Source organism: Ruditapes philippinarum, unplaced genomic scaffold (assembly GCF_026571515.1).
Source record: "Ruditapes philippinarum isolate M1 unplaced genomic scaffold, ASM2657151v2 ctg5169_1_1_1_1, whole genome shotgun sequence".
In the NCBI taxonomy this organism is placed as follows: Eukaryota; Metazoa; Mollusca; class Bivalvia; order Venerida; family Veneridae; genus Ruditapes; species Ruditapes philippinarum.
The window spans coordinates 295,904-312,292 of NW_026866764.1; the positions used below are offsets into that span (position 1 = coordinate 295,904).

General features: G+C 31.3%; 3 protein-coding genes across 5 annotated transcripts in view; 1 reads left to right on the forward strand and 2 right to left on the reverse strand.

Annotated features, from left to right (window-relative positions):
• Positions 1-220: 220 nt before the first annotated feature.
• Positions 221-3,126, forward strand: LOC132733612 (actin-like). Its single transcript, XM_060720272.1, is given in 2 exon segments — positions 221-349; positions 1,990-3,126. A coding segment is annotated over 1 exon segment (891 nt). The 5' UTR covers positions 221-349; positions 1,990-1,996; the 3' UTR covers positions 2,888-3,126.
• Positions 3,127-3,317: 191 nt separating this feature from the next.
• LOC132733613 (uncharacterized) overlaps positions 3,318-16,389 on the reverse strand; it is a 36,814-nt gene continuing 23,742 nt past the window's right edge. The window contains exons 2-6 of one of the 3 annotated variants that reach the window (XM_060720274.1): positions 6,246-6,362; positions 5,004-5,094; positions 4,239-4,400; positions 3,767-3,861; positions 3,318-3,421 (exon numbers count right to left, since the gene is read on the reverse strand). In XM_060720274.1, the coding sequence (XP_060576257.1) occupies positions 3,398-3,421; positions 3,767-3,861; positions 4,239-4,400; positions 5,004-5,094; positions 6,246-6,362 (489 nt within the window). In that variant the 3' untranslated portion in view covers positions 3,318-3,397. The remainder of the gene's footprint in view (positions 3,422-3,766; positions 3,862-4,238; positions 4,401-5,003; positions 5,095-6,245; positions 6,363-16,389) is intronic. The other 2 variants (XM_060720276.1, XM_060720275.1) reach the window with 2 other exon arrangements.
• LOC132733604 (transcription intermediary factor 1-alpha-like) lies at positions 12,456-15,147 on the reverse strand. The gene is made up of 2 exons (XM_060720264.1): positions 14,560-15,147; positions 12,456-14,374 (listed from the first exon to the last, which is right to left on the reverse strand). The coding sequence occupies exons 1-2, from the start codon at positions 14,898-14,900 to the stop codon at positions 13,801-13,803; spliced, it is 915 nt and encodes a 304-aa protein (XP_060576247.1). The 5' UTR covers positions 14,901-15,147; the 3' UTR covers positions 12,456-13,800.

The window sequence follows — 16,389 nt, forward strand, 5'->3', positions numbered from 1 at the left end:
AATCCTTCTCTGTGTTGGACCGTTTTAATTTAAAATATGCCGCGCAGATTCACCACCGTGATTTGTATTTATATACATTCTATATTTTATACCCGTTATAGATTTTACTTTTTCCATAGACATGTATAACTTACTATATCTATATTTAGTATTATATTTGAATAAAGGATTAACTATTATTATGATGGCTAAAATGAAATGTCCCTGACAACGATTGCAGTATGAACATTAAAATTTACCAAATATAGTATAGTTTTATAGAACAGTTCCACGAGATGTAACAATTTAAAAACAACAACAATTTTGGATCAATTTAAACAACGAGAGGATATTTGGTTTTAAGAAAAAGGTAAAACATTTCTTATTTTCGATTTAGATCTATTTTAATTGTTGTCAATTTTTGACTAGGAGCACATTTTATATTTTGAGCCGATATTTTCATGTGTATTATGCCAGTTTCTACTTTTAAAATTATTATGTATTAATGAAGTAACGACATGATTAATTGTGGAATATATAAAAGGTAAATAATCGATCATCGTTTAAAGTGACGTGAACAAAACATTATTTGTAACCTCCCTTGACGGGAAGTACAATGTCGGATTGCATTTAAGGTGATTCCGCTTTGTCAGTAAGTTTTTCCAAAGTGAAAGTAGGCCCAAATTCATATAAGGGGGCAGGGGACCTAAAAATGAACAATTTTGTATTTCAGTGTGGCAAGAAACACAATTCCAAATATTTCAAAATCTGTTTCACAGGCAGATAACCAGTTGCACAACATTATTCAATGATATATGACATACATTGAAGAAAATAATAGTTTGCATGCATTGCTCCTTATAAAAATGACTGACAGCAATTTATATCTTCATGAAGGTGCAGCATACTCCAGAATCCGTTCGATTCCTTTAAAAATATCACTAACGCACAGTGCAAGCAATGCCAGTTTCATAATGTCTGAGTTATTAAAAAATTTGACCATCATTCGGATATGTCCCCTGCCCCCTAATAACAAAGCTCAGTATGTAAAATGATGAACCATTTGAAAGTGCACTTCAAGGTTCATGTTTTAAGGAGAATTATCAACCAAAATAAAAATGATATCAATAAGAATATTTACCTTGAAAGTGCTACATTTCTGAAGACCAAGAACATTATGTTTTATACACATTTCATGAATGGCCAAATCCATTTTAAAGTCTGCTTTAGTGCCAACAAATGCTATTTTTTTGCAGCAAATACAAAAATCGTTCAAAACTTAATTCCAAATAATTCAGTATCTCATGTCCTTCTAAGCATATGACCATTTTGTAAAAACGTAGTGCAAGAAGACAATCACCATTTATAGCCTTATGAACTACAACAAAAATGAAAACACAATCAGACTTTAAAATCTTACCTATCTATTGTGTAATAGTGAAGAGTGTCTGTTTGTCATGTACACAAGAAGTAGGTAAATGATGTGTGTTTTCATGGTACTCCTTTTTCACATAGCATGAAGGCCATGTTTGTTCAAGGACAGATAAACTACTTTCCTAAGATTTAAGTTTTTGCAAGTTTTTTGTGTTTTATGCAAAAAAAGCATTTGCCTGCACTAAAACTGACTTTAAACTGGATTTTGCCATTCATGAAATGTCCATAAAACTTTACAACAGATTGTACTTGGTCTTCAGAAAACTAGCACATTCATGTCATTCAAGGTAAATTTTCTTATTGTTATCATTTTTATTTTTTTTTCAAATTGTTCTTAAAACATAAACCTGGAAGTGTTCTTTCAAATGGTTCATCATTTTACATTGTGAGCTTTGTTATTATATGAATTTTGGCCTACTTTCACTTTGGACAAACTTGGGGAAAACAAACATGCCTCACAAATTGATTGATTGATTTGGGACCGGATTGACGTGTGCCAATTAGACTTGTACCGTTTAAAACTATGGTTTCACATATGCATGTGTTCATATAAAGAGTTCAGTTTATATTTCACAGAAAACAAATGTCGCAAGGCCACGACGACGGCATTGGCATTGTAATTGACAATGGATCCGATATGTGCAAGGCCGGCTTTGCAGATGACGATGCACCTAGAGCTGTATTTCCGGCAATCGTAGGCCGTCCTAAGTATAATCCTTGTATGGTTGGATCGCAATTTAAAGATGCGTATGTTGGCGACGAAGCTCAAATTGAAAATGAAATTTTGTCTTTGAAATCACCAGTTGAACATGGCATTGTCACTAACTGGGACGATATGGAGAAAATTTGGAACCACACATTTTACAACGAACTTCGTGTGGCTGAAGAACATTCGGTTTTACTTACAGAAGCGCCATTAAACCCAAAAGCTAATAGAGAGAAAATGACACAAATTATGTTCGAAACATTTAATATACCCGCATTCTACTTGTCTGTCCAAGCTGTTTTATCATAGTACGATGCCGGCAGGACCACAGGTGTGGTGTTCGACTCCGGTAACAAAGTATCTCACGTGGTACCGATTTATGAAGGATATGCTTTACCACACGCTGTTGAACAGATTAATCTGGCAGGAAAAGCGCTGACAAAGAATTTGTCAAAACTTCTGATTGAACGCGGATATAGTTTCAATACTTCCTCTGAATTGAAAATAGTTCGCGATATCAAAGAAAAATTGTGTTATTCCGCCTTAGACTTTGAACAGGAAATGAATGCAGAAAGGATGAAATGTGAATTAGACAATTTGGTTCCCAGCTCTATGAAGGTCAAGGTCATTGTACCTTCAGACAGGAAGTACTCAGTATGGATTGGTGGTTCTGTTCTCGCTTCTCTAACTATTTTCAGTCAAATGTGGATCTCTAAACAAGAGTACTACGAATGTGGACCGAGCATTGTGCATAGGAAATGTTTTTAAAACTGTTGAGATTATATGTACACTTGACTCGGAATTTTTATTTTGTCAATATCAAATTCTTGTTAATTTGATGATTAGCACGGTCACCTTGAAGGAAAAAAAGCTGCAACATCATTTCAATTTTGCTTTGCTATCAACATGTTCATTATTGAAGGGTTCATTTTGCTTTGTGGTATTTTTAATATAGATAACAAAAACGTGAAAGCTTACTAAAAGGAAAATATAGGCCTAGCGTACATTTTTATTATTCTGTTTGCAGTCTATATATGTTCATCACTTCAACATATGTGTTTGTATTTTATTACATTTTAAAAAGAAGAGATATGAAAAAGAGTCCTAAAATAGCAGGATTTTGCAAAAATAGCACATGTTTTTATTAGGTTTAACTGAATATTTGCTGACATAACATTGTTCACAAAAAATACATTCATAACATTCACATTTATTTTAAAGGACGAAAAAGAACATAATATACAAAATGTATTTCAAAACACACATACGCCATCTTTATCACTTTCCAATAATAGTACCACCCTGCAATAAACAATATAAAATTGAAATTTCTTCTTTTTCTCATTCGGGTTTTCTAAAACTTTCGTTCCTTCTAAAACTGTCTGTTTCTCAGACAACAGAAATATTGCTGCCATCAGTAGCAGCATAGATATCAAATTTTGTGTATTTTTCAACAATATCATCAACACTTCAATACTTAATCTCTTAGAAAATTTTACTATAAAAAGCTAAAAAGCAAAAGAAGCAAAGTGTGTTTTAATTATATGGCCAATGTGGACAATACTGAACACCAAGTATAGAAAGCGTCTGTGTAATAAAAATAATAGGATGTTGGAAACTTATAAAAATTTGTTTAAGGAGTCTTACGAATTTACACTGGGACGGGAGTTCTAAGGCATCTGGCACGCTCAGTCGATATTGTGTCATATTCAAATACGTTGTACTCTCCATGACCGGATATCCTAGGAAAATAAACAAAATAACACATAGATTTAGTTGTCTTTTATCTTTTTTAAATTTCACATTGTATGATTTTAAATCAGAAAAAATGCCTTACACTAAATGTGATCTGAGGTAGACCCATTCCACAAGAATTTGGCAACATTCGTTCGGTGGCGGTTATTTACGGAAAACTATATAAGCGATAAGAACGCTCGCATCAAAGAAAATCTGAAACGAATGATATTGTTATCAATAATGAATTATCATTATAGAATAAATGGCAAAACGTCGGACACAACTAAGAATAATAGCTAGAGGTGTTTTTTTTTTGTTGTTTTTTTTTATTTAATCATTTGTTGTAAATTTCCAAATAGATCTAGCGAGTATTGCTACCTACCATGTGAGTCAAAGCCATATCGTGTAAGAGATATAGGAGTGCAGTCACGTGACGATGTTTGCATTCTCCAGTGCATATTATCGGCATAACCTGACCAAACGTTAGCTTGTATAGACGTATTGCCAGAGCCGACTGTAATAGTTCCCTCATGCCTCAGTTCGCCTGCGGGAAGTTATCAAAGAGTCGGGTTTAATAACATTAAAATTGCTTTACATAACCAGCTACACTAAGTTAGTTACAGGGTGACTAAATAATCTTTGTTGTTTTTTTTAAAGAAAACTTTAATTAGTATTGTTCGTAAAAAATAACAGCGCTAACTAAGCACAGTAAGATTATTTATAAAAATAGCAAAACAAAATGACAAAGTTCCTAAAAATAATAAAAGTTAAGAAATCACTAGCTTTAGGGTTTTAGTAATGGCTAACAAACAACATTATTTCCGTAACTATGACAAATTCTTTCGAAATGTTAAAGTAGTAAAAGATAAGTTTATAAACATTTCACGATGCAAAACTGGGTGTCAATTTTTTTAACATTCCTTTGTCATTTCTCTATTATTTTTTTTTGTTTTATGTTTGATTTTGTTATTTTAATTGTTCTTGTTGTTGATAATAATGTTTGATGATATTTGTTGTTGTTGTTATTGTTGTTCTTGTTGTTGTTGTTGTTGATGATGAGGAGGAGGAGTATTATTATTATTATTATCGACATTATCATCATTATCATCACTCATGAGGAAAATAAGACAAAATATGTTGAACATACTTGGTACACAATTCACAGCTTGGGAATCCTTGTCAATGATTGTCACGACACATGTAGTTGAATTTTTCCCATAAAGTCCATACCGTCTACCCTATATCAACACAAAACTTCTGGTCATTCATATTATAGACAATAAAAGGATATTAATACAAATGAGCCGCCTCACGACAAAACCAACATAATGGGTTTGCGACCAGCATAGATCCAGACCAGCCTGCGTATACGCGCAGTCTGATCATGATCCATGCTGTCCGCTTTAAGTTTCTCTACTTGTAAAAGAGTTGGTAAGCGAACAGCATGGATCCTGATCAGACTGCGCGGATGCGCAGGCTGGTCTGGATCCTTGCTGGATGTTGGTTTTGTCATGGCGCGGCTCAATTACTGCAGCGCTGTGATGTCAAAGTGTATGTTTTAGTGTATTTATAACCAAATATTTTAGTGTGATCCTGATTGGATGTGATTCTAAACCATGGTATTGGTTTGGTCATTATATTGGATTGTAAACAGCTATATTGGCTTGTTCTCTGTATATTTATTGGATTGCAAACTGTGATATTGGTTTGTTCTTTATAATAGCGAATTAAGATGTTTGATAATTATGTTTAAACATGAAAGAATTTAATTTAGTTTTCTGGCCAAATGTACTGGGCCCTTGACAAATAATTTGACTATAATTTTACATCTTTTTGAAGCAAGGAAATAAGTATTTATAGAATTTGTTTGTGTACCTAATTTCCCATGATAATTTGTCTGTGTACCTCATTGCAAAGAGAATTTGTTTGTTTTGTGTCCCTCACTGGCATGAGAATTTACTTTCTTTTAATATCTCATTTGAGTACCCCATTGCCAAGATAAGTTGTTTTGAGTACCTCACTGCCAAGAGAATTCGTTTTGAATACCTCATTGCCAAGATAATTCGTTTGCCAAGATAATTTGCTTTTATGTACCCCATTGCCAAGGGAATTCATTGCGGAGAAAAAATGTGTGTTACCTCTTTGCCGAGATAAACGTTTTAGTAAATACCTAATTGCAAAGAGATTTTTTTACTGTACCACATTGCCAAGAGTAATTGTATTTGTTTGTGTATTTCATTGGATTAAACTAAAAATACGCATGTTGCAAGATACTTTTGATAAAGATATAGAGTAACTGCAAGGATGGGTAAGAACAAGAAAATAGTGTTGCACGAGCGTTTATTTGATTAAAAGAAGAAAAATGAGAAGATATATTGTCAACACTTACAGTTTTATAGTCATTGTAGACCGTGTAGTACTGTGTGGTCTTGTCCGTATCATCATACATATAACCTACAAGTCTTTCCATATGTGCATCTCTGCTGTAATCCATCTGGAATGTATTCTGTAAACCACATATAAATGTATGTTTAAATTTATTCTGTAAACCACATATAATCAATGTATGTTTGAATGATTCTGTAAACCACATATAACCAATGTATGTTTGAATGATTCTGTAAACCACATATAACCAATGTATGTTTGAATGATTCTGTAAACCACATATAAATGTATGTTTAAATTTATTCTGTAAACCACATATAACCCATGTATGTTTGAATGATTCTGTAAACCACATATAACCAATGTATGTTTGAATGATTCTGTAAACCACATATAACCAATGTATGTTTGAATGATTCTGTAAACCACATATAACCAATGTATGTTTGAATGATTCTGTAAACCACATATAATCAATGTATGTTTGAATGATTCTGTAAACCACATATAATCAATGTATGTTTGAATGATTCTGTAAACCACATATAATCAATGTATGTTTGAATGATTCTGTAAAACACATATAATCAATATATGTTATATATTTCTACAAATTTCATTTACGCCAGAGGAAAATTCCTGTCAGAAGTGTAAGGATAGACCTGGGTTTTTTTAAGATTACTTAAAATGTGTCACTACCAGTTGTAATAATTAGACGTCGTAATGTAAAAAATCCCAAGTTGAACTTTTAGAAGTACTCTTTTTCCATTATATAACAATCATTAAATCTGTGACCAGAAAATAAAAAGGAAATAGAAGAGGAAAAGCGATCTCGTGAGCTTTGAGTTTTCTTAAAAAAAGAAGAAGAAGATAATAACAATGCCCACCTATCTCTATAGCTGACGAATGTCCATTTTTAACTGAGCCAGTTACCACTTTTAACTGGCCAAAAAACTTTTTGCTCGCACAACACGGCTTCTTCAGACCACTGATCATGGTTATCAAGGCGCTTATTACAATAAGATAATTTACGCATAAACATTGTTCTCTTTCCTTATCGTTGTCCTACACTAAGTTTATTACTGTAAACATTTAAATACATTAACATGACCCCACTATTGTAGATCATTTCAAATGTGTTAAATGTCAATGTCCGCCTTTGGCTGTTTAAAAAATATCCGTTAGTTTTAATATTTAATTTTGTTGAATTCGATGTAAAACTTCATTTTGTTGCAGAAAATATTGTGAAACATACTTGCAGTGAGACAATGAATTTTATTGAATAAAATTGCCTTTTAGATACTCAGGGGTACAACCCTGCCCTTCCTTGCTTCAATTTCTACATCAGTTTATAAATCCAATTTACCACTAGTAAATGGGATTCTATTTATTTGGAAATTGAATCAAAAATTAAGTTTATGATTGAAACAGATGTCCGACTCGTGTTTGGCGATGTAAGGTTGAGTCAACCAAAATAGATGCATAAAATCCAAAAAAAGAGTTTTAATTTTTATGGCGGTAACAGATAAATCATGTGACCATATATTTCTTATTATTGAAAGTTTCTTGGTGTTTTCTTTTTCTTCTATTATACTTATATATTTTATACATTATGACTGAGTTTGCAATGGCCGAACATCAGAGTCGACCCTCATAATTTGTGCCCAATATTCCTATGAAAGTTCATTGTCATAGATTTTGACATTAATATATAAATTTTATCTTGATGGATGCCAAAATGTCGATATTTAAATCCCATCAAATACCCAGAGAGGGTAACCTTTTCCATTTCTAGCTCATACTCTAAATTTGAAAAGGTGCACATTTTAAAGAAATCTAATATAATCTAGAGCTCTCCATCATGCCTGTGGTTGTGTAAACATTAGACATAGAATGCATTATAAAATAAACAGATTATTGTTTGATTGAAGCATTGTGTATTATTTGTTAAAATGTTTAATTTCTTTTCGCTGCTTAGAGGTAGTATTTACAATAACGCTCATTTACTAAGTGAAAATCGTTGCTTTTATTTACAAAATATACATGAAATTTGTAAGACTTTAGGTGGAATAATGGTTGATATCTGATGGAAGCAAACATGTGATGTTTAAATGACATCGTCTGGAAGCAAGTGATATATCACGGAAGCAAGAGAATAAAGAAAAGAACGGAGAAGTCAGTACAAAAATGGATCTCGGTGACAATATAATCAAATGTTCTCTTCATAGGCACTCACCATCATTATGCTAGTATTACTTTTTTCCTTTCGAGTAAATGTATTTAACATCTAGATTTAATAGGCGTTTGGTATAAAATCTGTGGAAAGATTCTAGTATAGACATTGTCAAGTCATTATGTCTGGCAGTCTTGAGAGTTTTAAAATAGTGTTAACATTTATAACTCTTTTAGAATTTCATGTAATATGCCTTTGCTATTGCTAGTAGTAAAGAGCCAATCCTGCTATCTATACTGTAAGTTGACCGAGTTCTAATATTTCCTTTTGGTATCCACAAAATGATATTGTACAGTTGTAAAAATGGAAAGGTTGCCAATTCCTTTAAAGAAATTCACATTCCTAAGAGTTAACTGCAATGAACTTATCCCTCAAATATATGTTTTATAATTAAAAAAAAATTCATAGATAGTAAATTTACTTTGATTTTATGGCTGTTTTTCTGTAATGGTACAATTTTGGTAAATAACTGATTATTTGTATTTTAATATAACAGAAATATAATTATTTTCTGTACGAAATCTGCTGTGGTCAAAGTATTATTTTTACAATAGGTTTATCTCTTAGATTTGGTTTTCTAAATTGCTAATCATGGTCGTGCAACTACATACTTAGGTGAAGAAGCAGGCGCTTTTTTTGGTTGAGTCTATTATGTTTTGTTTAGGGGGTTGAGTTGTCATACACAAAGTTACAATTTACATGCATTTATTTTTTTCCAATTATTGTTATTATCTTAAATGCTTCTGGGATTGTTGTTTTATCAATTCATTTGTAAATAAGATTGTTATATGTCTATTAACGGAATAATTTTAATGAACACGAAATTAGTTCACACCTACATGTGTATTGGTAACGTGATGGTAACTGATAATTTGTATTTTAATATAACAAAAATATAACTATTTTTTATAGATGTTGCAGCATATTTTTGTTACATTGTGATTAAATATCTGGTTCAGAAAGCAATTCAATATTTGTTATTTATTTTGTTATTTGTTGTTTTGATACAATATCTGACATTGAGATTGCTGTTTCTATTTTGCTTATATCGTGAATTTGGAAACAAGCATAGCTTTGAGCATTTCTCATGATTTTTCTTGCTTTGAAATGAGAACAGTCGAAATCAATTTTAGATTTAATTAAATTTTAATAGTTTAATATCAGAACATTCAATGATATAGTGCTTGGTAAGAGTGTATGGATGTGCAGGCTGGTCTGGCTGTGTTTTGGTTGCATGCTTAAGTCACAATCGCCACCTTTATTAGAGCTCAGTTAAGTTTAGTTATAGTCTGTAGGTTGACTGTTAATCTACTGAGAATCTCAAAAGCTAACAATAGAGATTCTCAGCGAAATGTAGGTATAGACTATTTTTTGGTTTATATGATTCTTATTCCTAGCTACAATTGCATCCCTTGTAAAGATATATACTTGAATAAATTGACTAACTTGAATCAATTGGAACATCTGACCGAATATCAATCATCTCAACTACAATAGAGTTTGGAGGTAAGTCTACCATGTGACTTTTGATGAAAACAAATGGGTGCAATATTCGCATAATGAGTAACAAATGCATTTATTTGTGATCTGATGAAACATCATGTATAGTTTGGTAATATGTTTGACAATCAAATCAATTTTAGACGTCCCAAAGGATTTCAGACATTTGATGTAATGATATGCTTGACGCTTGTTGTCCGTCTGTCAATCCATCAGCAACTTAAATTAAGTGTCTGCTATATATCGTTGAATGGAAGAAATTAAACTACTTGGCATAAATTTCATACCATTAGGATTACGTATTATTATTTTATGTAAAATCAAAGTAATGTAATATTTGTTTTCGAGATACTTGTGCCTGTAATAATAAGTAGACAATATTCGATAGCTGGTGCTGGTAGATTTATTCTTTTTTCAATCAATTTACTATGTATCAAATACAATACAAAACATAAAACATCATTCATAAAGAATTCATACATGTAATGTATATGTATCTGAATTTATCAATATTATAAATGATTTCATATTTTTACTTATACGTTTCATTCTGATATTTCAAAATCTATCAAACGAAATTTGATAGCAATATAGATTTATAATATCAAACAAAACAAGATTATTTAAGTTAGGAGTGGTAAAATTACATATAAGTACTCGCAAGACACATAAACATTACCGAAATGTTTTACTCGAGATCATGTTTTCTTTAAACAACAAAATTACTAACTAATTGACAAATAAAATCATAAACTTGGTAAAAATTATCGCAATTATTTGGCAATTTTGAATTTTAAAAGTATTTACAAAATATATCTAAATAAATAAGAATGATTAAAAGTAAATAATGTCTTTAACATATTACAGGAATACATTTTTTTCTGTGAATCTTAATGTTCATCATAAATCGGTAAAGGTAAAAAAAAAATAATCTTAATTTTGCAAAATACTATGCTTGTAACATAACTTCAGTATGCAAAAATGTACAGTAAACGATTTAAACCTAGTGTGAAATCAAATTACAAAGTTTGTAACTAAGTAAGATATAAAAAACATAAAATGAATTTAAACAGACCAGAAAATAAAATACCTGTAATAATAAGTAGATATTATTTGATCTCTGGTAGATTTTTTTTCAATCAATTTACTATTATGACTGCCAGCGTGCTGCCCAAGCTTACATACAGGTATCTGATATCTCATGTAATACTTTGAATGGTGAAAAGACTTTAACTTCTACTTTGAATTATTCATTTGCTTTATGTCACTTTTACTTTGTGTATTAATTTGTATTTACTACAAGGTATTTCTCTACAAAGTGTAGTATGTTATGTAAAATTTACAGACATGTTTCTTGCTTATTTACTTTTTATACACCTGTTCCAATCAATATTTCAATAAGAAACAAATGAGTCATCATTTTACATGTTTTAAAATGATATCATTAAACATGTTAAAAGCAGAAGTTATTGTTGTTGTTGTATTAAATATGTGGACAATTTCTGGCTGATCTTTCAAATCAAAGTAAATGAAAAATGTATGAACCTGTTGGTACGTATTTTGAGAAAATTGCAATATAGTTTAAGGGGAAATCTTATTACCCAATAAGAGAAATATGGTAAAAAGATAAATAAGTAAAGTTTAAAAAAAAACATCATTTATGCATAACAAAATGAACTTATCTTATACTTGTAAACACTTGCATAAAATTGTCATAACTTTATATAAAAAATAATACTAATTTTATACTTCTTTATATAAATGTTGGATATAATGAGGTGATGTATAAAGGGCAGGTTTTTTATTACTCTGATCAATTGCAGGTAAGCAACATTTACAATTCATATATCATACCCATACATGTACATATATTAATGCTTCATTTGATTTTTCAACTTGTAAGTCTTCCAATCTATAATTTTGTACCACCAGAGATTAGCCAAATTATCTTCCCTGTTTCGGCTCCCATGACTTAATATGTGTTGGACTGTACGGACGCTGTTAAACCAACCAACCATATAAACAAACTTTGTCACAATCAATATTGTAGGATAAATTCAAACATGACTTGATTAAACTCATCAATATTTTCATATTGCTACATTTTACGTTGCCATAGAATGAATGCATTTTGTATGAATACAAAGAACAACAGCAAGAAACTTGCGAGGGCTCTTTTTACAGTAAAAATCACACATTTCGCATAATATTTAAGCAGTATTTAATAATAAAAAAGCACGTACTATAACTTAAGAAAGTGATACTAAACGAATTAATTTCAAAATGATCAAAAATGTTTAAATTATAAATCTATTTCACTCACAGAATCTAATTTATACAGCATACAACTTAGTTAAAATCAATTTTAGTTAAAATCAATTTTGTATTTAATCGTAATGCAACAATATGAAATACATTGAAAATCAACATTATTCTCATATATTCACAATGAATTAAGCTTGCAACATTACATCTTATGTAGTCATATTGTCAGGATAACTGAGTTTTTGTTGTCTTTTATTTAGAGCTTCAATAAATAACTAGAAAAATACTTTTGTGCTGTCAGATAGTCAATGATATCTGTAGTAAATGATAACAACAAAACAGTTTCTGCCTTTAAAATGATGTTACTTAAAAATCTTCTAAACAAAACATACAAAAATAATGATCATGCCATGGGTCTGAAAGACAGAAATATGTTACAAGAACATAGATGGATTTTAACTCGACTTTTTTTGGAAGATAAAAATAGAAGTATTGTAACAGTCATGTCGGGGTTGCCGTGTCATCGCCGATGATGATCATAACTTTTCTCTTAGTGTCTAAATTATGCTTGATTTTTGCTGATTTTTGCTATTTGTGGCTAAGACAGTGATTTTTGTTGTCTTTTTTTGTGTGTGGAGGTTCCACATTTTATGTTTGAATAATGCTTTTACTTATGAATCAAATTATTCTTAAATCATACGAAATTGTTTTTTGTAGGCTTTAACTTAACATTCTAGATATCATACACTTCAATGTTGTCGTCTCCCCGTTTTCTTATACACATCTTAGTCATTTGTTGATTACAACAGACTAACGTTATTCCCCATTTTCCACTCATTCTAATCAGCACAGACAAAATTCTCGTTTTTCGATTATCAGCTTTAAATTGTATTATCTCTCCTATCAGTTCACCATCACATGTAAACTGTAAAACATTATTAGAGTCCAATCCTGATACCAGCACACTGCCTGCTTCAGTGAGATAACAACAGTTAGCCTTCTTTAATTGTTCATCATCAAATGATGTTATAACCTTGCCATTGTTGTCCAGTACTATCAGTCCATTATTATAGTCAGCAACATAAATTCTTGTAGCATCCTGACTGACAGCTATACTGCGTATGTTAGTGAACAGCTTATGTCCTGACTGATCCTTACTGAACTGGTTAAGCTCAATACCAGACAATGTATACATATATACTGATATGTAACCATCTGAAATATATAAAGTATTGTTAGCATATGCAATACCATAACAGTCAAAAGCGGTGTTAATCTTGTTTGTTGATTTCATTTGTCCTTCTAATGAAATGAAATGAACTTCCTTTTTTGATGGCATGGTTACTGCTACTTGTGTGTTTTTGATAATACACACTTGCCATGGCACGTCAGGTAGATCACAATACTCAGTGACAGTATAGTTATAACTGTGTAATAGTTTTAGCTTGACGTTGTTGTAATCAGCTAGAATTATTGTACCATCTTCCATACAACAGGCACTTGTGATATAACAATTGTTTTTATCAGACTTAATTTTTACATTATATGATTTATTTTCTTAAATCTGAAATAAACTGACAGAAGTCTTTGTATGTTTCTTTGCTAATGTGCCCAGGGTTTTCTTTTCTTCTAGCTGCGTAGGAATTGTTATATCAGGTTGATATTCTATGTCTTCTGTTGTACATTGTAATTCTGAATCATCTATATATTTGTAGGCAACAGTTGCAGCATCTTCTGCCATCTTCACATAAACAAACACTTCAGATTGATTTGTGTTTGTAGATGTTAACTTATCATTTATTGATGTAATCCTGGATTTGTTTGCTTGTAGCTGTTTGAGACTATCTTTAATCTTGTCTTCAAGACTTTTGACTTTATCTTCTATCTCATTTATAGAACTTTTCTCCAGCTTGTCAAGATGGTCGTTGATTTCTTGACGGAATTTTCTAATATCAGCCAGTATTTCTGCTTTTCTCTTTAGCAGCCTTTGTTTATCCTGTTTAAATCTATCAGCTTTTTCTGCAAGGATGGTATCTAAGGCTTTCAGTTTTGTTTGAATTTCTCTGGTTGCAACTACTTGGTAAGTATTGTTTTGGATAAATTCTGGTATGTAGAATGTATCTTTGCATAATCTGAAAAATAAGTTTATACAGTTTATGTATATCAGGCTATGAGATGACTGAGGAGATGATATGTTTTTATTTTCTGTATCAAAACAGTATCTAAGATAGAATATTATGTTAAAACTTTTAAGTACCTACTAATCATTCCATATATAAATTGAGAAAATAATCTTTGTTTAAGGAGTAAATTTTACCTATGATCAACTGCCATACATGTAGAACAGCCAACAGTATCATGTTTCTGACAGTACATATCAATGTGTTTATGACTGTGTCTGTCACATCTCTCTGTCGGTGCCCTCGGCAGACCTTTGCTGGTTCTTGACTTGATCTGAGATTTATCTAGCACCTTGTGACCAGCACATAAAGGCACTTTACTGTGAACTTTGACACAACTAACACAGAAATAATCTTTACAATCTACACAGTATTGTTCACCTTCAGTGTTTTTGCCTTGATTTTTACACATTGAACATAATACATCAAATGCTTCATCGGAAAGAATATCCGTATCTATTTGTCCACCCTCCGCCATATTGTTGTCTTGTTAAAATCTGTTCGTTTAGTTGATTTACACTGTGTTTCTAAATTGATAAACGTTGTCCAAGTTTATTTTCAATGTCATATTAAACATAATAATTCATAATAAAACTTATATCACAATCTCCAACTTTAAAAAAAAAAACATCTCTTATATTCCTTTCATAATATCCTACTCTTAATACCTTTCAAGTTAATAACTATATTTGCCATTCAATCGATTTATGGTTGCTATGAATGAACAAAGGCGCTGTCATACCTCTGTGCACAAAGTGTAACTTTATCTCACGAAAGAATATCCAATTTCAGTTAAATTTTAAGGTACAGATAATTTATATACATGATATGCATGTAGTGTTTGTTTAACGTACAAACATATAATTCGGAAGAAAATAACAGAAATATTTTTGAAAGAAATATTTTGTCATGAAATAATCAAATAATAGAATATTAATTGTATCAATGATTGTTTCTTGTTGAATAACAAACCTGATCTAGGCCAAGCAAATGACATATTTATTACGAATTTCTTCTTATTGATTCACAGGATCTGGACATCTCAAAAAAATGAGCTAGTGTGATACAGTTTTTTACTGTTAATAGTTCTATTTTATATTATTTATTATATTGGACAGATTAATCAATGCAGAGAAGATTCCATTGCATAACATCAGTAGTGTAAAGGGGATGGTTGCCTAGCGGTTAATGTGCCTGCCTTTCAACCCAGAGATCATGGGTTCGAGCCTTACTCGGGTCACGGACATGTTTCATCATAAGACACCAGTACTGTTTAGTTTAAGGAAGCGGACTCGAAATTGATAAATATAAGTTGCAAGTATTTGTTTCGCAATCAAAATAAATAAACAACTGGTTAACTCGAAATGTGTCCATAGGACAAGGGTGCCCCCCACACACACATTCCACTGATTTGTCAATACTATGACTCTAGGTCAAATATCTTTTGTGCTACACGTGCCAAAAATTGAAAACTAAAAAACTTTTACTAAGTAAAGGGCAAGAACTTTACAACTACTGAATACATACTGGATACATCAACAATCAAACCCCAGGTGCACAACTACACATGCTGACAAACATTTATGTTAACTGTTTAATTTCATGACTCTAGGTTAAATATTTTTTGAGCTACGCACGACAAAAAATGAAAATTGCAAATTTTAAGTCAAAGGCAATAACTTTGACAAAAAAATAAATCCACAAGCAAAACCCCAGGTGCACAACTTCACATGCCAAGTTACAGTCCTGTAAAGTTTCATAACATTAGGCCAAATACTTTTTGAGCTATATGCGATACAAGTTGAAAATTGCACAGTTTTATTAAGGCAAGGGCAATAACTCTGACGAAATGAAATAAATCCACAAGCAAAACCCCAGGTGCACAACTTCACATGCTGAGCAACATTCCTGTAAAGTTAAATGACTATAGGTCAAATACTTTATGAGCTACGTGCGACACAAGTTGA

What these genes read in the sequence shown, in the direction of transcription:
- LOC132733604 (XM_060720264.1), bottom strand. Translation starts at nt 14,900, where the DNA reads ATGGCGGAGGGTGGACAAATAGATACGGATATTCTTTCCGATGAAGCA. An exon ending in TGTATGGCAGTTGATCATAG is followed by an intron (nt 14,375 to 14,559) that starts GTAAAATTTACT and finishes CTTATTTTTCAG; the next exon opens with ATTATGCAAAGATACATTCT.